At 48.0% G+C, this 27042-nt stretch overlaps 1 protein-coding gene across 14 annotated transcripts in view; it reads left to right on the forward strand.

Moving 5' to 3' along the window:
- GRAMD1B (GRAM domain containing 1B) overlaps window positions 1–27042 on the forward strand; it is a 1544984-nt gene that overhangs the window by 579198 nt on the left and 938744 nt on the right. Inside the window, exon 1 of one of the 14 annotated variants that reach the window (XM_069614098.1) lies at window positions 2498–2807. The exons of the other annotated variants lie outside the window; for them this stretch is intronic. Within the exon in view, the coding sequence (XP_069470199.1) occupies window positions 2797–2807 (11 nt within the window). The 5' untranslated portion in view covers window positions 2498–2796. Of the gene's footprint in view, window positions 1–2497; window positions 2808–27042 lie in introns of those variants that run through there. 14 annotated transcript variants of the gene reach the window in all.

Here is a 27042-nt window from a genome sequence, read left to right on the forward strand (position 1 = left end):
TCCAATGGGGAGGGTAAGGGGCTGCAGGGGGTACAGGGAGAGGGTGTAGGCTTTACCTGGGCTTGCCAGAGGCAAGGTGACGACCTCCATTGAACATTGAACAGGAGGGGGGATGTTCAGGGGGTAGTTGAAGAGAGCACCATCTTTGTTTTTGCCCACCAGATACAAGGTGAAAGCCCCCACTGGACAGGAGAGAGAGTTGCAGGGGGTAGAGTCAGAGGGGATTGGGACTGTCAGAGGCCAAGTGAAGGCTCCCATTGGACAGGACTCTGAAGCAGGGCGGCGTTGGGGGTAGGTGTTGGTGCTGAAGCATGTGAAGTGATCCTCATGGGGCAATAACCAATAACATTTCCTTACTATGAAGGCAGCAGGATGGTCCCTTTTAAAGTCATCCAGTTATCTGTGCTCCCCCTCCCCACTCCTGCGCATCCCTGCCACTGTGGGCTCGGCGACTGAGCCTACCAGTGGTAAATCAGAGGCGCTCACTACACACGGGTGGGATGCCATCAGGAGTGAGAGGTTTGGGGGATTTTGCCCTATATTGAGGGCTGTAAGTGAGCCATGGCTTGCTGAGTCTCAGCGTGGCAGAGTCCATGAAGTGGCCTCTGGACGGGCTCTTCCTGCACTCTTCGACACTTAAAACTCAATAGCAATGAAAAAAGTTAACTGACAATACTGTTCTTGCCCAGTAGATGTCACCACCACCCAACGTTTGGGATCACATCATCACTTTCGGACATTGGGAGTTAGATTATTTGTTTTGCAACTCTCTTAAGTGGAACCATTTGATTTTGTTTTTTGCAACATAATTTATATATTTATTATAGTATATTGAAGTTCTTGTCATAAGAATGATATACGCTATAGTGCGGTAGTCACCACACTATAGTTGAGTACCATAGGAAACCCAAAAAGTGAATTGCTAATAACTTGACTTGTATGACAAATGTTGCTGCTATATTGCAACCAAAATTGGTACGTACAAACCCACCCCCCCATCTCCTCCCCCCGCACCCGAGACTGGATATTTTGGGAATGATCCGTAAAAAATAGTTATTAAGAAAACAAAAAGCACAGTTTCGCCTAGTCCCTATTTATTTTCCCATAGATGAAAAAGTCAATGTTTTGCACCAGTGCACATCAAAAAACACTGGATGGAATTGGACTAGGTGCAAAACAACCGGGGCACTGAGTGTTGACTCGATTTGCAGGGGGAAGGAGGGGTAGGGTTGGGCTTGTATTGCCTCTAGTCTCCCATTGTGCTTTGCAACAGAGAGGTTAACAGGATTTAAAGAAATTAAACCGCAGCAGATTTTTTCCAAAATTCTATTGCTAATAACTTTTGATTTGCTGGATTGATTTGGATGTCATTATCCAAACCGAAAGTATGTCAAGAGCCCCCACAAACTGACATTTTTGGGAGCAATATGTTATAAAATGAAAAAGTTATTAAGAAAAGAAAACACTGCAGTTTCACAGTTTGCAGCCCATTCATTTTCCCGTTTAGAAAAACTGCAGTTTTTGAACAGATGTAGCGTGAAAACTGTTGGGCAGATTTGCACCAAATAAGAAATAACTTGGGCACAAAGCGTTGACTTACATTTTCTTGACTGGTTTGGGGTACATCCCTCCAGTAGCTTTTGCAATATTTGACAGAGTAGGGGGTGCCCCCTGGACCATACAATCTTGATATCAGCCTTGATATTATTTACAGCACAGAGGCTTAGCGAGGATAATAACTTTTGACTTGGATGGCATTGTCCAGGGCCCCTACAAACTGGAAATTTTGTGAAGAATGTGTCAAAACATTAAACCAGTTATTTAGAATGGTGTGACTAGTGCACAGGGACATCAGCCCTGGCCACCCAGTGGGTCTACAAGAAACATATTGGGGGAACATGTACAGTGGACCTGGCCGAAGTATATATATACAAAAAAGACAAAACACCACGCAGAGCATCAGGACCACACTCCAAGTTCAGGAGAGGCCAACACACACCAGAATCCGTAGATTGAATATCACAGACACTTTATTAAATGCATGGCATCAAAAAGCAGGGTAGTTCGGGACGTGAAGTCCCATATGCCGCGCTTTGCACTCAGCAGTGCCAGTTTATATAAATACATATATATGTATGTATGTATATATATATATATATATATATATATATATATATATATATATAGGACTTAGGATTTCAATCCCGTATTGACCTGTTTGATTTGATTTTATATTTCAATATTTCGAAATGAGTGCTATTTCTTGGTTAACTCATTTTATAAAAAATGTAATAATCCAAAAAGGTCAATTCAGCAGCAGCATGTGCTGAGGGCTACAGTTAGTTCCTGTTGCCCTCTGCCTTGCTTCAGGAATACAATTACCAGAATGCAGTGCGGCACCGTGTTTGCCGTTACCACTGCTGTGCATTTCGGCTGAGCAGTCTGCGGTGGGGGCTCAGAGAGAGGAGGAGCGGGAGGCAGGGGAGGGGTGGTGAGAGCCAGGAGCAGATGTGCGGGGAGAGGGAGAGGGAGAGAGAGATCCCAGCACTGGAGGGGGAGGTCCAGCCTCATCGGCCTGAGCTCAGCCCAGCGATGGGGGTGGCACAGCGTGGGCAGCATCGCGGGCCGGACCTGGGGAGGGAGCGCAGGTGCCCCTCCGGCCTGTGAGGGTCCCCGAGCCCCCACAGGAGGACTGTGAGATGGTGCAGGGGGCGGGCGCCCCCACCTGCCCCCTAGACCCTCTGCTTCGGCTGCATGAATGAATGAACCTGGAGCTGCGGCCAGCGACGCCTCGCCATGGCCTATAGGTGAGTGCCCCCCCGCCCGCCTGCTGCTCCGCCTTTATTCACCACCGCCGGTTTCTCCTCTTCAGCCTGCTCTGCTTTCTCTCAGGGAGGGGAGGGGCTGGGATGCTGAAGGGGGCTGCGGGCGCATTGGAGCTGGAATCCATGTTGTCTTTGAGGGTCTGGTGGTGACATCATGCTGCAGAGGTGTGTGTCTGGGCAGCAGCAGGCATGATAGCAGCAGGCATGACTGCATCCAGGGTAGCAGCGGGGACAGATACCGGCTGCAGAGGTGTGTGCCTGGGCAGCAGCAGGCATGACAGCAGCAGGCATGACTGCATCCAGGGTAGCAGGGGAGTGTGATGCAGGCTGCAGAGGTGTGTGCCTGGGCAGCAGCAGGCATGACAGCAGCCAGGGTAGCAGGGGAGTGTGATGCAGGCTGCAGAGGTGTGTGCCTGGGCAGCAGCAGGCATGACAGCAGCAGGCATGACTGCAGCCAGGGTAGCAGCGGGGACAGATACCGGCTGCAGAGGTGTGTGCCTGGGCAGCAGCAGGCATGACAGCAGCAGGCATGACTGCATCCAGGGTAGCAGGGGAGTGTGATGCAGGCTGCAGAGGTGTGTGCCTGGGCAGCAGCAGGCATGACAGCAGCCAGGGTAGCAGGGGAGTGTGATGCAGGCTGCAGAGGTGTCTGTCTGGGCAGAAGTGGGCATGACAGCAGCAGGCATGACTGCAGCCAGTGTAGCAGGGGAGTGTGATGCAGGCTGCAGAGGTGTACCTGAGGGCAGCAGCAGGCATGACAGCAGCAGGCGTGACTGCAGCCAGGGTAGCAGGGGAGTGTGATGCAGGCAGCAGAGGTGTGTGCCTGGGCAGCAGGAGTCATGACAGCGGCAGGCATGACAGCAGCCAGTGTAGCAGGGGAGTGTGATGCAGGCTGCAGAGGTGTGTGCCTGGGCAGCAGCAAGCATGACAGCAGCAGGCATGACAGCAGCCAGTGTAGCATGGGAGTGTGATGCAGGCTGCAGAGGTGTGTGCCTGGGCAGCAGCAGGCATGACAGCAGCAGGCATGACTGCAGCCAGGGTAGCAGGGGAGTGTGATGCAGGCTGCAGAGGTGTGTGCCTGGGCAGCAGCAGGCATGACAGCAGCAGGCATGACTGCAGCCATGGTAGCAGGGGAGTTTGATACAGGCTGCAGAGGTGTACCTGAGGGCAGCAGCAAGCATGACTGCAGCCAGGGTACCAGGAAAGTGTGATGCAGGCTGCAGGGGTGTACCTGAGGGCAGCAGCAGACATGACAGCAGCAGTCATGACTGCAGCCAGGGTAGCAGGGGAGTGTGATGTAGGCTGCAGAGGTGTGTGCCTGGGCAGCAGCAGGCATGACAGCAGCAGGCATGACTGCAGCCAGGGTAGCAGGGGAGTGTGATGCAAGCTGCAGAGGTGTACCCGAGGGCAGCAGCAGGCATGACAGCAGCAGGCATGACTGCAGCCAGGGTAGCAGGGGAGTGGTATGCAGGCTGCAGAGGTGTGTGCCTGGGCAGCAGCAAGCATGACAGCAGCAGGCATGACTGCAGCCAGGGTAGCAGCGGGGACAGATACCGGCTGCAGAGGTGTGTGCCTGGGCAGCAGCAGGCATGACAGCAGCAGGCATGACTGCAGCCAGGGTAGCAGGGGAGTGTGATGCAGGCATGACAGCAGCAGGCATGACTGCAGCCAGGGTAGCAGGGGAGTGGTATGCAGGCTGCAGAGGTGTGTGCCTGGGCAGCAGCAAGCATGACAGCACCAGGCATGACAGCAGCCAGTGTAGCATGGGAGTGTGATGCAGGCTGCAGAGGTATGTGCCTGGGCAGCAGCAGGCATGACAGCAGCAGGCATGACTGCAGCCAGGGTAGCAGGGGAGTGTGATGCAGGCTGCAGAGGTGTGTGCCTGGGCAGCAGCAGGCATGACAGCAGCAGGCATGACTGCAGCCAGGGTAGCAGGGGAGTGTGATGCAGGCATGACAGCAGCAGGCATGACTGCAGCCAGGTTAGCAGGGGAGTAATATGCAGGCTGCAGAGGTGTGTGCCTGGGCAGCAGCAAGCATGACAGCAGCAGGCATGACAGCAGCCAGGGTAGCAGAGGAGTACGATGCAGGCTGCAGAGTTGTCTGTCTGTGCAGCAGCAGCCATGACAGCAGCAGGCTAGACAACAGCAGGCAAGAGAGCAGCCAGGGTAGCAGGGGAGTGGTATGCAGGCTGCAGATGTGTCTGCCAGGGCAGCAGCAGGCATGCCAGCAGTAGAGTAGCAAGGAGGGTGGAATGCAGGCTGCAGAGGTGTCTGCATGAGCAGCAGCAGGGATGACAGCAGCCAGGGTACCTGGGCTGTGGGATAAAGGCTGGATAGGTGTACCTGAGGGCAGCAGCAGCCATAACAGCAGCCAGGGTACAGGGGGATAGAGATGCAGGCTGCAAGTGTGTGCATGGCCAGTCACAGGCAGGCATAAGGCGTACTAGCTTCCAGGGGAGAGGAGTGCAGGTTGCAGGTGTGTACATGTGCTTGGGCAGCAGAGGGCAGGGGCGCAGCTAGGGTACTGGGAGAGTGGGACTGGGAGAAGGCTGCACATGTCTGCCTGCATCGTAGCCTCCGCGGTACCAGGGGAGGGAGAGGGGCGCCTGCTGCAGAGAAGGCTGCCTGGACAGCAGCAGGCCGGATTATGCCGTTCCAGAATGAGAGTCCTGTGGGGCGGCGGGAGAAAGGGGGCGGGCCTGGCGTGCGGCTTTCACTGCTGCTCTCTAGACGGGCAGGCCTTCCCAGTGACCCCCTGCCTCCTGTGGCACCGGAACCTGACATCCCCCGTCCCGGTGCTGTGCCAGGTGCCTCTGTGCCCTGCTGCCAGAGCAGGCTGCGAGGCGCCTGCGCCAGAGTGCCGGATTTGAGGTGCGTGCCTGAATTAGCAGTGCGTCATGGGCAGAGCTGCTTACTGCGGAGGCCGCGTGTCTGCCTGCGCCCTGCATGCCTGTGGGCGGGGCTCTTCGTATCTTTCTTTCTGTCCGGCAGCCTGGGTGTGCGTGCCACCCATGGCGCGTGACAGGCGAGTATCCACCCCTCCACCTGTGCGTGCGGGTGCACCAGTGCACCTGGCCCGGTCGTGTTCGTGTCCTCCTGTGTCTTTGTGGACCCGTGCGCCAGTGTCACTGTCAAGCTCAGTAACGTGCTAGAATGTGTGTCAGTGCGCATGCTTCTCAATGCTGTGTTACACTGTATGTGCTAGAGCTTAGTACACATGACACTTTATCAGGTAGTGCCTCTCTGGATGGACCTGCCACTCTATGCATCAGTGTACCTCTCAGCACACATGCCACTGTATGTGGCAGTTTACATGTCAGTACACATGCCACTGTACGTGGCAGTGTCTCTCTGGGTGGAGCTTCTACTGTATGTGTTAGTGTACATCTGTGTACACGCGCCACTGTACGAGGCAGTTCCTATGCCACTGTATGTGTCAGTGTACATGCCAGTACACATGCCACTGTACGTGGCAGTGCCTGTCTGGGTGGAGCTTCTACTGTATGTGTCAGTGTACATCTGTGTACACGCGCCACTGTACGAGGCAGTTCCTATGCCACTGTATGTGTCAGTGTACATGCCAGTTCACATGCCACTGTATGTGGTAGTTCCTCTCTGAATGGACCTGTCACTCTATGCATCAGTGTACCTCTCAGCACACATGCCACTGTATGTGGCAGTTTACATGTCAGTACACATGCCACTGTACGTGGCAGTGCCTGTCTGGGTGGACCTGCTACTTTATGTGTCAATGTACATCCGTGTACACACGCCACTGTACGATGCAGTTCCTATGCCACTGTATGTGACAGTGTACATGCCAGCACGCATGCCACTGTATGTGGCAGTGCCTCTCTGGATGGACCTGCCACTGGATCTGTCAGTGTACATCTCAGTACACATGCCACTGACCGTGGCAGTGCCTCTCTGGATGGACCTGCCACTGTATGTGTCAGTGTACATCTGTGTACGCATGCCACTGTACGTGGCCGTGCCTCTCTGGATGTACCTGCCACTGTACGTGGCAGTGCCTCTCTGGGTGGACCTGCTACTGTATGTGTCAGTGTACATCTGTGTACGCATGCCACTGTACGTGGCCGTGCCTCTCTGGATGGACCTGCCACTGTATGTGTCAGTGTACATCTGTGTACGCATGCCACTGTACGTGGCAGTGCCTCTCTGGGTGGACCTGCTACTGTATGTGTCAGTGTACATATGTGTACAAATGCTACTGTACGTGGCAGTGCCTGTCTTAATGGACCTGCCATCATATGCTACAGTGTACATCTTAGTACACATGCCACTTTATGTGGAAATGTCTCTTAATGGACATGTCACAGGTTTGCACACAAACAACATTGACATTTAACTTCAACACTCCACTAAAACAGCGATTTGCATATAACAGCACCCGTGAGCACCCCTAGCTTCCTAATTATGGTACTGTCTCTCTACACTGTGCTAACCACCTACAATGCATTCACTCCTGCTCCTCCTACTCACCTCTCCCTACTCTTTCTCCAATCAGCTACAACTTCCTCCTTTCCTATCCCTATTATAAATCACACAACTCAAAACTCCCACTACTCCATCCCTCTTCCATCTCCTTCCAACAAGCAAAGCCGATGAGCTAACTATTCCTCCTCTAACTCCTATCCCCCTCGCCTCTCTTCCTCTGAGACTCAACTTCTCTACTCTTCCTTACTGCATCAATTAATATTGCACTCTGGAATGCTCAGCCTGTATGAAACAAAACATCCATTATCACGGACTACTTTCACCCCAGCTCTCCTCCCCTAGATCGCCTTACTATCGCTGCAACCTGGATTTCTCCATCAGACACTCACACTCTGGCGGCCCTACACGACTCCAACTATCCTTCATTCACTCTCCTCGACTGACTGGCAGAAGTGGCAGCCTCCGACACCCACCCTTCCTGCTTCAATGCCTCAAAAATCTGCAATGCCATGTCCTAGCCTGCCTCTTTTTGAATGAATTCACCCTCTCTTCTTTTGCTCTGCCTCATTCAGTTCACATCTCCATCCATCACCCTCCTCGTACCACTAGAACAGTGGTCTTCAAACTTTTTAGGCCAAGGCTCCCCTGAGCAAACAATAAATTGTTCGGGACCCCCTGCCCGTCCCTCTGTGTTGGTGTTATTTTTTATATAGAGAGAGCTGTGAAATGTGTGATGTCCATGCACGAGCACACGGGAATGTTTTGTATATGAGAGTCTTGACGAGCATGCCAAACAAAGAAGTTGCCTCACATTGTAAATCCACTAGGCCAGTGGTCTTTAAAAATGTTTAGCCTGGGCCCCCCTGAGCGAAATATGGGCAGGCCAGGGCCCCAAAAAAATTCCACTTGGACAGTATGTATTGCTCACCGTCACTGTACCCTACTCCCAGTATAGTCCTTGGGCTCCCCCACCTGCTCCCATCACAGTGACTGGGCTCCCTCATCCCACTCCTACCCAGTCCCTGGGCTCTTCCCACATCATCACACACCCTGGGCTCTCCCCACCCTGCTCCCACCACTATCCCATGGTTCCCGCCCATCCTGCTCCCACCACAGTCCCTGGGCTCCCCCATCCCTTTCCCAACACAGTCCAAGATCCAGTGGCGGCTGGTGAATTTTTTAAGTGGAGGGGCATAACTATTTCCCCCAAAAATGCCATAGCGACCAAGCCAAGTGAGGGAGTCTGAACCAATCAAGGGAGGCTCAGGGGGTTTCCCCCGTGAATTTTTAAACATAAAATAATGGGTTAAAATGTTTCATTGTAGAGCATTCTTTAAAAACATGGGTAAATATCCAAACAGTTTGCAATTGCTGCTGGGGTGGGGGGGGGGCATGACATGTTTTAATGGACATCAATGATAGATGTCCAGCAAAAATATACCATCCCTGTCCCCTGTGCCACACTAGGCCTAACACAATCAACATGGTTATGTGGTGTGTATGCAAGGCGCTGGGGTGCCAAGGGGGAAAGCATTGTATTTTGACTGGACATCTATGATAGAAATCCAGTAAAAAAATACCATCCCTGTCCCCTGGCCTCCACAGCGCTTCAGAAGGTGAGCTGATTTTGGCAGGTGGGTAGGGAGATTGTGCAACAAAGGCATTTAGGCATTTTTAAAATACCTTTGTTGTATAACCCTCCTTCCCCCTCTATCCACCACTTGCAAAATCAGCTCAATGGACCAAAATAAACAAACACACACACATTCATACAACTATCACTCTATCATTCACACGAGCATCCATCACCATACACTCACCCATAACACAAGCATTCATGCATCCATACACATAATTCAATAAAATAAATGAACATAAACATACCTTCTGCAATGGCTTGCATGTGAGTGCTGACACGCCCTGTTCCAGGCTGCTCTGTCCGTATGTGCGAGGATTTGCAGGAGCTCCCCCTCGCACATACATACATGCAGTGCCCCAGCCAGCATTTCCAATGAGCTTTGCAATGCTGGCGAAGCAAAACGCCCCAGACTTGCATGGCTCAGTGACCATGTGCAGCTGGGGAATGAACTGAACTGTCAAAGGGAAAAAGGGTTTCCCTTTGACAGTTCAGCCAGCCCAGGAGCACTACCTCAACTGGAAAAAGCAGCTGAGGGAGTGCTCATTTTTTCACTGGGCTGGCTCCTTAGCTCCTCCATAATGGGTGAGGGGGACACTGGGTGGGCACCCCCTCGCCATTATGGATGAGCCGCCAGGCTCGGACTGGCCTACTGGCCTGTTCCCCTTCCCTTTGCCTGGTCGCGCTCTGAAACACCCGTGTACGAGCGCGATACAAATAAAATATCATATCATAGGGTAATGCCTGTACCAAAAATACTAAATGCTAGTGTGGGCCCGTCAAAATGGGCCACCTTTTTGGCCAATGTGGGCCAGTTTGATGAGTTACTTCCCCACACAGTTAGTAATTTGGACCATTGTTGCTGAATAAATATTCTATAAATATCACAATGTACTTACATTTTAACACAAAGCACCCTCTTGGGTACTATTCAAACAGTCTGTTAATGAATATCCATTTACAACTGCGGGCCACTTTTTGATTGGTGCCTGAGACAGTGTCATGCTTCAGCCCGACTATGTAAGCCGCCCCTGCCCATTTCTTCCAATCTTAAAAAAAAGAAAAATAAAAAATTAAAAAATTTAAAATACATTTTTATACATTTCATGCTGGGCTCTTGTGGCCCCCCAGGGATGTGTCTGTGGCCCCCCACTGGGCCGCGCCCCACAGTTTGAATACTGCTGCACTAGACCAGTCTTTGATGATTTTTGGCAACTCCTTGATTCTCTTTCCCCTAAACATCACCTCATTCTCTTAGGTGACTTCAACCTTCTCTCTCCAACCACTTCTCTGAAATCTGAATGTCGGTCTTTGCTTAGTGACAACACTCTCTACTCTATCCATAAACTACCTACCCCTACAAGGGATAATTCTTTGGATCATTTATTAATCTGCACCTCTCCGTCAGCCACTAATACCACTGTCACACCATCCACATCTGATCACTCAATTGTTTCCACCTCCATCTCCTTTCCACCCTCTGACCTTTCCTCACCACTTCCTTTACCTATTACTGAAAGGAAATTTAAAGCTTCTGACATTCCCCCATTTCTCTCCGACCTACAGTTCTCACTCTGCTTCACAACTATGCCTCTTCCACCATCACTGCCTTCTCCAGCTTCCAATCCTTAATATATGACTCATTTTGCTCTCACTTCCCCAATGCTTACAATCAGCCCCAAGTTTCAGCGTCCTCCACCGTGGGTCACTCGATCCATATGCTCTCTCTGCACACTATGCATTGGCTGCTGCACAAATGGAGGGGTACCCCTTCACATAAGGGCCTGAACTCTATCTCTCTGCCCTGAACTCTCTCAAGTTCACTCTTGATAGTGCTAAATGGGAAGTCTACCTCACCCTCATTGACCCTCACCCCAACCATCCTTGGTGGCTACAGGGCACCCTAAACTCACTCCTCACTCCTCCTACATCTATGACTATCACCTCCACTCTAACAGTTAATGACCAGGCTGAATAGTTGGCTGCACATATTTCCAAAATTAGAGACTCTCTCCTGACCTTCCTCACACTCCCTACTCTTACATTTTACACTCTGCCTACTTTACCACCATCCTCTGCCTCTACTCTACCCCCACTTTAGTCACACTAATACTGACAAAGTGATATCTCTACTGATGAAGGCTAAACCCTCTTGTGCCCCCATCCACTTGCTCTTCAGCTAGACTAGCCTATTGCCCATTAAATGGCCTCTCACCCCACTGAACTCTTCAATCAGACCTTCAACTCTGCTTGCTTTCCCTCTGTTTTCAAAACAGCCACAGTCATCCCTCTCCTAAAAAAGCAAGGGGCTGTCCCAGACCTACCAGCTAACTTCTGCCCTATGTCTCTCCCTTTGCGCACTACTCTGAAGTGCTTGAAAGGGTTGTGTTCAACCATCTTACCAATTTCTTAGACATCTACAACCTACAAGACCCCCTACAACCAGGTTTCCACTCCTGACACTCAACAGAAACTGCTCTCATGAATGTGTCCAACTTCATCGCCTCTGCTAAACACTCCAACTTATCCTCTATCCAATTCTCCTTGACCCATCTTCTGCCTTTGACACTGTCAATCACGCTGATCTCCTTGATACAGTCTTTCTTCTTGGGATTCACGATCAAGCACTTGCCTGGATTGAAACCTACTTGCACTTCGCCAATTCTGTCTCCTGGAGCAGCAACATCTCTTAGCTCACTCCTCTAACTGTTGGTGTTCCAAAAGACTTTGTTTTGGGTCCACTCCTCTTTACACTCTGCACCTCTGCTCTTGGAGCATTCATTTCCTCCTTTGTGTTCTCGTACCATCTCTTTCAGCATGACACCCAAATCTTATTCTCTTTTCCTGAACTCTCCTCTGATCTCTCTATCAAAATTTTCAACTGTCACTCTCCCATTAAATATTGGGTGGCTTTGGACTCTCTGGTGTTACACTCTATCAAAGCAGAGGTGCTCTTCTTCCCTGCCAAAAGCTCTCTCTCATCTCTTCCTCTGCCTTTAGAGTTCCCAACTGACACTCTCCCCTACTCTTCTTCGGCTAAAACCTCACTGTGTCCTCTATTACGCTTCTCTTACCTTTTCTATTTCCAAAACTGGAACCGCAGCTCACCTCAAACTCCTCAATATTAGGAAAATCAGGCACCTTCTTCCATTCAACACCACCAAGCATCTCTTAACCACTTTCCTTTTCTAAACTTCACTTCTGTGCAGGCATCCTCTTTGGTCCACCCCCCCAAAAAAGCGTACTGTCCACTAGACAGAATCATTAACTTAGATACCAGAACTTTATTTGAACTCCCTGACTTCACACCTACATCATCGTACCATCAACAGACTGGATGGCTGATGATACAAAACATGACCAGATTTAAATTCTTGTTCAGGTTCACAAATCTATCCACAGTGAGGCACCACTGTGACAAATCAACTTCTGGGGCACCTGCGGTCCAGGGATGAATATCGGGATCTAAACCTTCAATCAGCCCCACACCTCTAGTACAATGGAAGGGATCTGAGCAGATTTGAAACACAAGCAAATTATAAACCTCCTTGTCCAATTTTGGTAACGTGGATGAAACGGCATGCTTACCTCTAAAAGGTTGTGGATCATTGGTTATTTGCAACACAGCAAAAATACAATTATTACCCAATGATAAAAGAGCCTGTCCAGTCAAGGTTGTATACAAATATCTACTTTATTATTATCACAACAAACACTTCTAGCACACTACAAAATACAACCCACCCTGCAAAGGAATGCAGAGGACAGACAATTTGAAAGAAGGAAAAGGGATGCACTCTGGATACTGACAGGAGGGTGGTTGGTATAGTAAATAATCACAACAGTTCAAGGTTACTTGTTTTCAACACATCTTCTGCCTGGATATCTTCTCCTGGCTCACAGCCATGCGTAGGTGAGGGGTCTTGCTCTGTCCGTTCGGCTGCTCACGTGATTCAGACACCGTGGATTTGCCATTTCCTCAACAATTTGTGTATTTGATTTTATGTTCATCCACCACCTGCCTTCGCCTTCTAATCTTGCCCTTTCAAAGCAGTATATTCTGGTCCTTGCTTCAGTTGATTGTAGCTACTGCTTGTTCATTTTGATGGATACAACCTCTTTTCCTAGGCATGAGTTGCCTCGGCTGAGTTTTGTTTCTACCACTCAGCTCCTGATTCCGCTGATTGTGAAACCTTTCTCGAATGGTCTTAGTGATTTTTGTTGATTCTGCTTTTGTGCAAAGTGGAAGTATACTTCATATAACGTGCTTTATTTGAGGTAGATGTGTATATGGTGCTTGCCGCATTATCTTTCTACTAAGCATAGCAAGCCGCAAGATTTTTTTAGCTTTCGTGCGATTCCAAGCATATTTACAGGTGTAAACTGGTCAAATATCTTTGCCATGCTTACAGCTTGAGCTTCTTACATTTGACATCGCCTTCACACTGTAAGTTCACGATATCCTTGTTCATGACGTTTCGTCTCTTTATGCCATTCTCAGGTCATCATTTCTTCTACATGTGAGTGAGGTTTTAGTTCACCATTCGCCTTCCATTAAGACCTTCTTGGTTTCTTCAGGGACTGTTCTCAGGCAATCTTCGGTCCGTCTCATTTGTTGATATGGCTTTCTCAATGGGTTCCTTACTGTCCACGGTTTCCTCGGTACTGGTACTTCAATAGGCATCATTCTTCTGATAGGTACTGGACAGAGCCCCACCGCGGCTCTCTGCTGGTTTACTGGTTTATTTGCTCATCATATGTCACATATCTCGGTGTGAACATTCCAGGTGCTTCAAAATGGATGGTTGGAGTGCGGGCTGCATTTGGGACCTCCTCTACAGGCTGTAGGCCGACCTACACAGTGGCTCGGGGTCAGGAATCATTGCCTCCGTGCCAGAGGGTTGTTCTGCAGCACCGGTCAAGACATCTCAGAAGGCTTTAAGCGATTAAGGCGTGACAACAGTCAGTGTTGCAGTCGATTGCAGCACGAAGGACTCGACTGGCTCGAAAATGTACTTTAAGGCGGATGTCAGTAGATGCTCTTCAAGACACTGCTTCCAGCTTCTTCACTTGGCTTGTGTCATCCTTCAAGGCTGACGACCGAAAACTGAGGAGTCTGTTGCAGGCAGCTGCCCTGTCTTTGGTTTTGGGTTCAGGGACTCACTGGCATTTCCCACCTTGGAAACTTGCTGTAGAGCTAGCTGGGTACCGGTACTGGAGCTGCTGGAGAGTCCTCTGGATTCATTATCTCCCTCTGTTCCCTGGGAGATGTTTAGGGGAGGGATATTGCTTCCCTCTAGGAAGTCCTGGCCTTCCTTCACTGGTGGAAGATGTAAGGCAGACTGTACCTTCAGCCAGGGTCCAATGATGAGTTATTCTTGCTACTCCTTGCAAAGTCTTCAGATTATCTTCCAAAAGAGGGACTTGCCCCTCTTTTAAAAGCCAAATGGACCACATGGTTTGGTGTAGGCTAAGCCTACCTTAATGAACTTATCCTGAGTCCCCACCAACAATCTCCTGTATGCATGAGGTCATAACCAGAGTGTTTTGCAACAGAAAAGTTAAAGGGGTGAAAACATGTCATACTAAGTCCCACCCATCTTCCTTTCTATTGTGGATCAAAGGATCTCTTTGGTTAATGGAGTTCTCTATGGTTCCTGATTAACGTGTCAAGTCTCCCTTGAAGCTGTGGCGAGACCAGATGCTTTGTCTCTGGCAAACCACATTTGTGTACCTTATTAATGGGGTTATGATATGATATGATATGGCATTTATAACTCGCTTGTACACAAGTGTTTCTAGGTGCGACAAGACAAGGCGGGAAAAGAAAGGGAGGACAAACAATGATCTTACTAGGCCTTGTGTCATTCAGATTGCACATGTGTGGGTTTCTTTTGTGGGGTGAACTACTGTAAACATGCAGGCCCAGACATGACAGTTCACTGTCAATCAATACTGAGAGTGGGAGCTGGCTTTAGGTTGACACAGTTGCATATGAAATTGTTGTTGGGGTTTCCTGTTTCCTTTGTTAGCCTCTGCAGCCAGAACTCATGTGGGCCTCTTTGAATTTCACTCTGAATAGTATGCATACCGCTGCCACCAGCTGCAGGGCCCAACAGAAGGATAGGGCATTATGAGAAACCTGAAGGTACTCTTACATCTACTCCCCAAGGATCTTCTGTTCACCTGGCTAGGGAAAGGCCATCACTTTTGGATCCCGACCCTGGGGGTGGACAACCGAGGGAGGATCATATGGGTGGAGTGTCCTGGGGGATTGGAGAGAGGATACCTGGAGATGAGAAATGGTATCCACCCTTCACTAACACTGACCTACGTGACTCTCCCCCGTCTTCATGGGATATTGTCCGTCTTTTCCAGTTGTTCCCTGTTATCTACCTTGAATTAATTTGATGAGGAAGAGGCAACTAAGAGTAATGCACACTTCCTATTGTAAACACCACTCTGTACTGAGACGAGGAAGAGGCAACTAAGAATAATGCACACTTCCTATTGTAAACACCACTCTGTACTGAGACGAGGAAGAGGCAACTAAGAGTAATGCACACTTCCTATTGTAAACACCACTCTGGTACTGGGACAAAGAAGTGGGGTCTGCATGCATGTAGTAATGAAGGTCAGGCATGTCACACTAACAGCCTTACACAAGGTCAGGAACTTGAGTCTAACCCTTTTCACCTGCAGCCTCTTAATAACGATAAAGAGTACACATCTGGAGCTGAAAATCAGAGAGAGGAGAGAGGGGGAAGGGAATCTGCCATGTTGCGACTGAGTCAAGGAGCAGAGTCACCAGCAACAATTCCCAGAGACCTCCCAAACAAGCTTTGCAGGACCGGGAACCCTCTATTGGGAAGGTGGGCATCAGGAACTGCCAGGTAGCAGAGGAGAGAGAAATGCCATCTGCGCCCAAGCCCAGGTGCAGCTGGAGCTGTGGAAGATGCATACCAAACTGAATGAAAGCTGCCAAATGAGTAAACTTTGATATGCTGAATGAACCCTAACAAATAAGAGCACTATGGACATAATCAAAGACATATAAAGGATTGAAGAGTTGTGGTGAGTGCTATATGGGCAAAGATCAGATAGACTGACAATAAGAGTTTACCAATGTATTACAACCCAAGAACTGGCATGAAAGACGGTTAAAAAGAAAACAAGTGTGGAAAGTGAAAGTCCAAGGCAGAAGAGCCTATCGGGGGCCTAACAACTTTAGGGAGACTTATGGTTATGTGACCTGTGATGGGTGGACTGTGCGGCCCGACATCTGCGCCTAGTCCAGAAAGACTCATGATATGCCGGGCTACTGGTTGCGTGAACTGTGACTGGTGGACTGTGCAGTCTGACAACTGTGCCTAGACCAGAAAGTCTCCTAATGTGCAGGGTTAGAGGTTGCGTGACCTGTAATGGGTAGACTGTGTGGTCTGACCACTGCACCTAGAGCAGGAAACTTTCAACGATGAACAAGCTGGAAAGAACTGTGAAATACTTGGTGAAGCAAACCTGCCGGAGGGTCAATCAGAGCCAGTGTTTCCTTATGAACTATTGAGCAGATGAAACCCAGAGGGAATGTAATGTTAAAGTGTTGGCGAAGGGAACCCTGAGAGTCAAACGAGTGAAGGCCTTTGTCTTGGGGAAGGGAGTCTCAGGACCTCTCTTGTGTTTGAACTGTGATACATTTGAAGTGAAAATTATGTTGAAGTCTTGGGGAACGGGGTGCTAGGACCACTATGTTGTGTGAAATGTGCAATCGAGAATGCTGTGTTGTGGAAGAGAATCCCAGGCGTTTTGTTTTGTGGGAACTGTGCTATATTAGAACTTTGGGAAAGAGAAGTCCCGGACCTTCATTGTGTGTGAATAGTGGTACCTTTGAACTTGGAGACGGTCATCTCATAACTTGACAAAACCATTTTGAATGGAATCTTTTTTGTAACTGTGTTGAACTTGAAACAGGGAACCCAAGAAGAACTCGAACAGTCTTTACTTTTGAACACTGCTATTTTGTTGAGAAAGATCCCCACACCTTGTTTTGTTATAGCTGTGGGGACAAGCATAGGTTTTGACACAGATAGGTTTTCATTTTGGAATTACAAAGTCTTTCCTTAGGTTTCATTAGGCAGGGACAATCCCACTATAGCGTAGGGCTAGTTAGGCGCTACACCATCCTGGTCATTAATAAAGCTTTGTTTAGAATTGCATTTCTGTTGTCTGTGTCATCTCTCTTGATACCATGCCTGTCTCACTGCAGATCCATGGAGTCTTTGTTAGTTAATCAGGCTGGCCATGGCAGAGGGAAGGTTTGGTCCCCACTTCTGGAGATGCATTGTGTACTCCACCTGTCAGATCCCAACTAAATATGATAGGGCAGACTGTGCCTGTAGGCTGTGTCCACCCAGAGTACACAGGTCTATGTGTTTTTCGTGCTATGAGCATAAGAAAATGTGTGTGTATTAACCCCACACATGTTCCAGAGGTTGATCTACAATCATTCAATTTAATTTAAAATATCCAAAAAAAAGCGCAGGCGAGCACACACCCACCGTAAGAATAGTCGAATTCCTCACATGGCCCCCAGCCTCAACATGTGAACCACCACTCTATTGATGGTGTGGTTCATGATCAATGTGAATTTACTGGCTGAGGCCATCTGCATTTCCATGCTGGGAGCCTGGCATGTGCTGGATGTCCGTATGTAATGCCTGCACTGCTACAGCCCAACGCAAAAGCTTAGGGTTTTCCCCTACAAGGCGATTAACCATCGAAGAGGCCGGTGGTCTGTTTGGATAATAAAGTGCAACCCAAAGATGTGGTGGTGCAGCTCCTTCATGGTCCACACAACCGCCTAAGCCTCCTTTTCAATGATGGTCCAGTTCACTTCCCTTTTTGTAAATCGCCTGCTAATGTAGGCGACAGGTTGCTCTACCCCTTGAGAGTTCAGCTGCACTAACACTGCTTCAATCCCAAAATCACAGGTGTCCGTTTGGATAATGAACTCCTGACCATAGTCTGACACTTTCAGACCAGAACAGGGGCCCTGCACAATCCATCCTTTAAACCCTGAAAGTGGGTTTGACAGGTGGAGGGGGGGGGGGGGGGCAAGTTAACTTCCTTGGCAATTTCTTGGAGGTTACATCATTCAGTGGCATGGCAATGGTTCCATACCCCTGAATGAACTACCGGTAGTACCTGGTGAGACCTAGAAAGGCTCTCGCCTGCGTCTGTGTGGTGGGGATGTTCCAATTTGTCAAACCCTGTATCTTTGCTTTGAGAGGTTGTTGCTTACCTCCACTGACCAGGTGGCCCAGGTAAGTCACTGTGCCCTTCCCTATCTGGCACTGTGTGGCCTTGATAGTCAGACCTGTATTCTGCAGCGCCTGAAGCACTTGCTTCAGGTGGGATAGGTGATCCTCCCAGGTGTGACTGAACTCAGCAATGTGATCTAAATAGGTGACACTGATGTTTTCCAGTTCAGACAAAACCTGATTAACCATCCTCAGAAAAGTGGCAGGGGCATTCTTTAAACCGAAGGTCATGACAGTGAAGTGATAATATCCTTCTGGGGTTGAGAATGCTGACCTCTCTCTCCCTCCATCTGTCAAGCTGACCTGCATGTACAATGCTGTGAGGTCAAAGGTACTCATGTACTTGGCAGTACCAAGCTTGTCAATGAGTGCATATGCCCAGGGAATGGGGTGAACATCTGTCTTCATGACAGAATTGAGCTCCATGTAGTACACACTTTAGTCTTCCCACCACTGGTCGTTTCAGGGACCAGTACCAGGGTCTGTGGGATGGCTCTATCACTCCTAGGGACAAAATCTTGGAAACATCCTCTTTGATAGTGTCCATGCCCTTATCAGACATCTGGTGAATCCTACTATTCACCAGCGTACTGACTCCATCATGGCTGGACCAATCTGCGCAACCTGTAGTCAACAGAACTGTTGCTGTTCTGACGGGTCCATTGCAAGGTTGACACTTTCAACTGACCCATCTGTGGCTTCAGAGTGCAAGAGGTCTGGGAGGGGATCAGTCTCCTCCTCAGTGTCGCCATCAATCACTAACACCATGACTAAGTCATCCCAGCTATAATGGGGTTTTAGCCGGTTGACGTGAAAGACCCTGCACATCTGTTTAAGTCCTTTCACATCAATGAGATAATTCACCTCACTGACACAGTAAGGCCCAGTCCACTTGTCCTGAAGGGCACTGGGTTTGACAGGCTCCATAATCCACACCCACTGGGCTGGAGAATAGACTGTCACTGTGACTTTCTGGTCATGCTAGTGCTTGATCAGCTCCTGACTGGCCTTTAGGTTTTTCGTCGAATGATGCATGTACTTTGTCATTCTAGACTGGAAGGCCAAATACATAGTCCACCACATCTTGTGTTGGGGATGAGGGGTTTCCCTCCCATCCCTCATTCACTAGTCTGAGGGGACCTTGTGCAGGGGGTCCAAACAGAAGCTCAAAGGGGCTAAACCCTACTCTGTTCTGTGGGACCTCCCTGTAGGCGAACAGAAGGCATTGCAGGAGAATATTCTATGAGAATATCCAATTTTATTCTCAGGTGCTCTTCCAAGCCAACTATCATGCCCTTCAAGGTCTTTATGAACTACTCAACAAGCCCGTGTGTTTGTGGATGGAAGGATGTAGAGAACTGGTAGGTGACTCCGCACTCTTCCCACATAGCCTTCATATATACTGATGTGAAGTTTGATCCCCTGTCAGAAATGACATCCTTGGGGAAACCAACATGGGAGAATATCCCAATCAGAGCCTTTGCAACCATGGGGACTTTCATGCTCCTCAGAGGGTAAGCCTCAGTGTACCTTCTAGCGTTGTCTACCACTATGATAAAATAATGGACCTTCCTGTGTCACTCTGTAGTAGTGTGTCACCAAAACATCACTATATATTGATAGAAAATTATAAATCTTTAATTAAATAACTACTATCTAAAAATGGGTTATTACAAAAATATTAGAAATGTATTTAAAAAATATCACCAAATAGTGACAATTAATTGCATAACCACCACCAAACACGGCATAAATGTACAGAGTATTCCAATATGCCTAGTCTCAACCAATTCTCGTTATACGAGTGTTATACTTATTTCTGTATAAATCAATTATATCAGATGCGTGTTGAAAAGATGCACATGCTTCATCTCTTCTTGTAGGTTGACACGAATCACATGGACTTCCTCAGGGGAATAATGGCAAATACAAAATTTCTTAATAAAAATACACGCTGATAACACCACAGCATATTAAGTGTGTCGAATTCACCGCATACAGCGTGCACACTAGAAAAATTGAGTATTTTCTGAATCTAATTCTTCGTTCACTTTGGCACTCATTTGAATTCACTCGCAGTCTCTAAATCAAAACTTGTAAGAATTCATGTTGAAGCACAATCAGTAGAACGCCATTGGTGCATAGGGATCTCTCACTCTCGTGTCAGAGTACCTTGGTCAATCTGCATTGCTGTCATGGGTACACTGTCAGAGACGTTCTATGTGTGCAGTCGTTCGTCACACTGTATTTGTCAATCTACGTCCGCATCGCCAGTGCTTTGTCAAAAAACCTTCTCTGAGTGCGGCCATTTGTCACTCTAACTTTAGCTATGCTCCATGTTCATATCAGATATTAGCCACGCAAAGTGCTGGCACCACCAAGATGTAACTGTTCCCTGAGATGGTTTGAGGACCCAAAGGACCCACAATGTCCATGCCTAGTCTCCCAAAAGGCCACTCAACCACAGGTAGACAGGTAGTGGAATTAAGAAGGCCTTTCTGACACCACCTGACTTGTCAAAAGCTTCACATCGAGCAGGACCGGACAAATTCCTTGAACTTCCCGCAGAAGTAGGTGACTCAACAGTCTGTGAAACTGCACCAGGGGCTACCAGCAATGCGGGTCCCTCCAACAAGCCCGCCCGGAAGCACTCCAGGCCCTAAGACTGTGAGAGCGTTCAATCTGTCAACCTCTTTGGCCCTTGATCTGGTTGTCGCTGCAACTATCTTGGAGTTTGGAAGATCATTAGCCAACAGTCATTGGACAGGGATGGAGTTTATTTACTGCTACAGGGCTCAGGGTCATTTCAACTCTTCAGCTGGACTCTACTATCTCCAAGGGGCACTTACTCTTTCCTTCAAACCCACTGATGCTACAATCAGGCCCATCAATATACTGGCCTGGCTGTACACTGTGCTGGGTGACAGCAGCAAGGCTAGCCGCAGTGTCTAAGACCACAGGAGTTTTGTGCTTATTGATATACATATATTCAAAATAGAGTTGAGTATCATTGGGAACTGGGATCTCTTTTGTAGATCCGGTACCATTCCCTCTTAGTGTAACCAATCTGCTTTCAGCCACTCCATTGTCTAGTGGGAGGTCCTCCTCTAGAAGGACCACACTAATGATGGCCTGCTTTATGAGTCCAAAATTCACTATTGCGTGCTTGGGTAAGCCCTTGCAAGCAGGATCCCCTTTCCTATGGCCCAGCTCCATACACATGAAGCAACCTTTGGGTGGTGTGAGTGGTCAGAAATGTGAGGTGGACAGCTTTGTAAGGTTTTCTCAACAAATACCATTTTATCAACTTAGAAGGTTGCATAAACGCCTCACTATCCTTACCCTGACGAAGATTTCCCTGCTTAAAAAAAAATAAAGGAAACACGTTAACAAAGGATATCTGTCCCTCAAACATATATATAGAACACGTACATAAGGAAATGCCTGGCAGTTAAAAACAATAGTAATTGAGTTTGTATTGCAACAAAAGTCTCTTTTTAGAACCTCAGTGAATTACCCTTCCCCAGATCTTAAGTGGAGTTCTACTTCACAGTTCAAGAAAAAAAATAAGGAAACCCTGGTTTGCAGTAAAATTCCAACACAGCTCTTTGCAAGTTTAAATGGTCAACAGAAAGTTTCAATTCTCTGATGATTCAGCAAAGAAAATATAAGACGCTTCCCTAAACAATTTATCCTCCTTCGATAAAGGACAACTTTGCAGTTCATCAATAGCAACAATAATTGTCTTGGTCAGTATGATTTGCAATGACTGATAAGTTCTAGTGAACCACACATTCTTGGCAGCTTTACATAGCTCTTTTCATCAATAGCAAAAGCACATAAATTGTCTCTGTCAAACCACTTTGTAGCAGTTCGTAGACTTCCACCTGGTTTACTCCCATGCCAGGTCTACTACCTCAGTTCAGACCTGGTCTACTCCCATGCCAGGCCTACTCTTCCAAAGGTTTGCTATCCAGGTATACTCCCCTGCACAAACAGCATTTCACAAGTGCTCTTGTGGTTAAGGTCAACTGACAAGAGGTTCACAACAGCTTCACAGTAGTCAACCATTTGCAGCTTCAAAACATTTAATAACTCTTTAGAGAAAACATGATTCACATGTGTGCTCCTTAATACAGATCTGTAAATAATGTTCATCTCCTTCTGAATATCTTTCCCAGGAGGGCAGATTTTTTGGCCACTCTTGTTTTCCCACTGCACAGGTAACTAAATATTGATACGTACAGGGTCTTAGTCTGCCTCTCTCTTGGCTTTGGCAATGTGAGTTTATACCAACATTAACCTTATGTTGTACAAAGTATGGGGAATACATTTCACCACTCATGGACCTTTTGTTAGTCCTCTTCTGCAGTTGGCAATATCTGTTTGATTGTATTTCCTTTGCTTCTAGTTGCTTTTGGCTCGGTTAATACTTGCAGGTATTAATTCTCAACACTTTTGTCCCATCAGGTTGTTGCTGTTTCCATTAACTCATACGTTTAAAGTTAGTCGTTTGGTTTTGCCATACAATACTTTTGCTGCTGCTTAATAGTTTGGTGTTCAAAATTGCTTTGAAAACCACTTGCACTCATACACGAGTGCTGCGGTCGCTGCTTTTCCTTCTGTTGGTAATCAAAATTACTTTCACAGCTGCTTTCACTCATACGCAAGTGTGGCTACATTGCTGAATGCCTGACTGGACGGAGAACGGAGATCGGCCGATTCTGAGGGAGACGGTTGCACGCACGGCATGGGGGCCCCCTGGATCAGGACTAAGAGTAAGTCTTTGGACATACACAAAAAGGACTCATAAATGCACAGGCGAGATTCGTGTGGAGAAACACAGCGAACGGCACAAATACCTTGTGGAGTGAGGAATCACGCTGAATCAACAATTGTGGCAGGGTGGCACCAACTTTAAACAAATAGGCTACAACCATAAGACGGAAACTTTCTGTCTAGGAGGGAAATCCCGGCAAGCAGTTGACAGCCAGCACAGATCCATCACATGAAGCACATCCGATTGAGAACGCCTTGGACCTCAGTGTGCTCAGGTTCCCCCCAGCCATTCCCCTCTCTTGGAGGCCCCCACAGAAACACAGTTGACCTACAGAAACATGAAACTCTGTTTGAGAATGGAAAGACGTTATATTTTGAACACCTAGACGACACGAATTACATATCGAGCTGAACTACGCTGCTACGAATTGGTTTTTGGTATCTAACAATGTATATGTCCTGATGAGGTGCACCAGATAGAAGTAATTTAGGTCTATTGTGGTGCCCGAAACTCGAGTAGACAACACCATAGAGCCCACTCTGTCAAGTTGGGCCTCTATGAGTTTCCGCAAAATATATAGGCATTTGGTATATGTTCATGACTAAGCTTGTTTGAACATTTGTCTTGTTTAACTCTGTGAAAAGAAAAATGTAGTGTTAAATAGGCTTTTATAATCATAAAACAACATTCAAGCCCTAAAAGATGGGTGTTCTACTTCCAGAACAGAGTGATTAGAATAGCGCTTTTTTGCACGGTATGAATGTGGATGAAAGTGAGTGTGAGTAAGGAGGGGTGAAATGTGATCACTGGTTTTGATATGATATGTGTTTTTCTAGATGTGATATGTGTATCTTTAAAATTGTTTTTTAATATATGAAATGTCATTGTGTTATGTGTGGTCTTTCTATAAATGGATGTTTTATAATGAAGTTTGAATAATAAATGAAGTTTAAACATATTGACTGCAATTTGTCTATAACATATGCCCTTGGAGTAGGGCTATTCTTTTGGAAAGGATGCTTGTTAGCGTTTTTACGCATAAATTGGACACCAGCCACCAGAGACAGCCTGAAGGCCCTCGGTGGACACCAGCCACCAGAGACAGCCTGAAGGCCCTTGGTGGACACCAGCCACCAGAGACAGCCTGAAGGCCCTCGGTGGACACCAGCCACCTGAGACAGCCTGAAGGCCCTCGGTGGACACCAGCCACCAGAGACAGCCTCAAGGCCCTCGGTGGACACCAGCCACCAGAGACAGCCTGAAGGCCCTCGGTGGACACCAGCCATCTGAGACAGCCTGAAGGCCCTCGGTGGACACCAGCCACCTGAGACAGCCTGAAGGCCCTCGGTGGACACCAGCCACCTGAGACAGCCTGAAGGCCCGCCTCCTGGGAATGAAAGCTTCCCTCGCCTTTGTGTCCTGCTGTGCAGCATCTGCAATTCAGGATTTGAGAGACAAAGACCCTCTCAGGACGGGCAGCTGATTTCTGCTGCACAGGGGTCCCAACGTCTTCTCAGACTTCCAGCTTCTGTCTGAGCAGCCAGCAGGAACCACGCTGCTTCTGTTGCTCACTTTCTCTGCTACTCTGCTTCTCTATGGCCTGCACCTGAGGGGGCCTTTTAAGTCTCTCTGTCTCCCTCAGGTGTGGGCTATCTGAATTAACCATCTGACTGCTCCTGCAACAATGTACCTTTTTTGCCCTCTTCCTCGTCCCAGTACTTAGGAAATTATGGAAATTGAAGCCGCAAATGACAGTCAGGTTTTCTTAATTCTTCTGTGTTAAAATAAGCCATTAGAATGGTGGAGTTTTGGGGGAAAATGGAATAAGGGAGTGTCCCCTTCCTCCTGACCTGGTCCCCCTGCCATGTGATCCTCCCACAAAACACCACCCCCAGATTCAGGATCAGGAAATGTCTGCCTTTGCCTTTCCCTGGCACATGGAAGGGTATCAGGCAAGGTTTTCTGGGGGAATCATAGCTGAATCATTACAGTGGTGAGAATGTACATGTCCCAGTGTTAGGGGTGCCTGTGCTCTTTTTTCCAGTGTGTATGGATGAACTAGAGTTTGAGAATGCTCCTTCATTCTTTTAGGGACCTGACTTTGAAGAGGAGTGGGTTTGACCTTTGTCCTTCCCATCCTTGTTTACTTTTTTGTCTGAAGATTTCTCTTCATGGTTTACGTGCACTAGCCTCAGCCTTTTTCTGGACTCAAGTACTCACAAACCTGTTGGCAGCCTTTGCAAGCTCCCTGGGGTCTGTGATAGTTTTATCCACAAGATGCTGGTGTAGATCAACCTCACAATTCTTCAACACAAGCTCACACACAATCAACTTGTACATGCCTTTAAATGTCTCAACTTTGTTACCAGCCACCCATCCGCTCCGATATTTCAATGACAAGTGTGTGAACGCTTCAAATGTCTGCCTACTTTTCTTTCTGAGCTCTCTGAAGCTCGTGAGATAATGTTCTGGGGTTTTACAGAACGTCCCGAGGAGGGCTGCCTTCATGCTTTCATAAATGGACCTTTCCTCAGGAGTTAACTCAAGAATTGTATCAGTCCCATGTGTCAGTACGTGACTCGTCGGGGCTGCACCCCACAGTACCTCATCCTTCTCCTTTACCTGAAAAGCAAGTTTGAGCACTTCAAACCAGTCAAAAATATCCTTCTCCACTTCGTATGCCTGCACTAAGTCTTTATGGAGGTGCCGCCTGGGCTTATCCTGGGCACCCTGGTTTGAGCCACTTCTGCTGCTTTCGCTAGAGTTGCATCGGTTAGCCTCCTTCCTCTCTTCGAGCACCAGCTTGCACAGCTCTAGGGTGACCTTGTCCCGTTGTTTCTGTTTCTCTAGCGCCAGTTTCCTCTCCTCCAACAAGAGTTTCTAGATGCTACCTGTCACATTCAAGGCAACCCTTGGAGCAATGGAAGGCAAAAGCTTACCAGAGAGAAGGTTGCGACCGTCAGGAATATCCGTTACCTCTCCGGCCTTGATGAAAGACGGGTCAACATGTAGGGAGACCTTGCACCTTGAAATCAATAACAGACCTGCCCAATGATGCAACCCCACTAGCTGCTAATAACAAAAAAGCTAGAGGAGCACATCAATTGAAAGGGTGCAGGATCCGTAAGTACAGGAACACACCAGGCTGCAAGGGAGAGTATAAATCAGACACTACCCAAAAGGATATGTATGAAGATCTTGTGAATAACCTAGACGGACCTGGGATTAAGATCCTACCTCCTTCTTGACTTCCCCTGAGAAAGCAAGTTAAAGAATAGTAAACTAATGAACCCGTAGGGGTGCCTCCCTACCGCTCTATCCTTGAATATGCCCCTCAGTTACAACTCTCACCGTATTGATGCTTATGGATACTCCAATAGATATTGCAGAGTGCAGAAGAAGGAATGGAGAAAAACGAGGAATTGCGGGAAGGTTAGGAAGGGACTAAACCCTGTACAGCAAGAGGGATGCACTAGAGTCGGGTTGGTGCACTGGTTGAATAAGCTGCGGAGCGTTCGTAAGTACTGTGCACTGAATAACATATACCTGTGGAAGATTGGAAAGGAGGGTACTGGATAGGAGAGTAATTTGTGGTGTAACCAATGGTTTACTGGAGGATTTCGCCAGATGGGAAACTGAATGTTCTGTGTAGCCTCAGTGAGGAAAGGGAGGCTAACCACAAGCAAAAATAATTCAGTCTAGAATTTCAGGAAAGCCCAGACTGGAATGTGAGGCTGAAGACGTACGGGAACTACGCACAAAAGTTCAAGACACCCCGATGTGGAAGTGAGGTACCAAATCTGCAAGAAAGTAGCATTGTGTAAAAGGCTAGTGATTGCGCCAACTTGCATCCGCGAACAAAAGCTGGTGCAGACGCAGGAAAGTATCAATCCAGAAAGCGACGACCCACCAAGTCGTCGTAGGGAAAGTAGTGTTGAATCCAAGTAGACTGTGTAACCGACACCAATTGTGAAAGGATTAGCACAAGGAAGAACGCTAGGAAGTGGGTAACGGTGAAGCTTCAG

The sequence above is a fragment of the Ambystoma mexicanum genome, chromosome 9, assembly GCF_040938575.1.
Source record: "Ambystoma mexicanum isolate Mex_15411 chromosome 9, UKY_AmexF1_1, whole genome shotgun sequence".
Taxonomy (NCBI): domain Eukaryota; kingdom Metazoa; phylum Chordata; class Amphibia; order Caudata; family Ambystomatidae; genus Ambystoma; species Ambystoma mexicanum.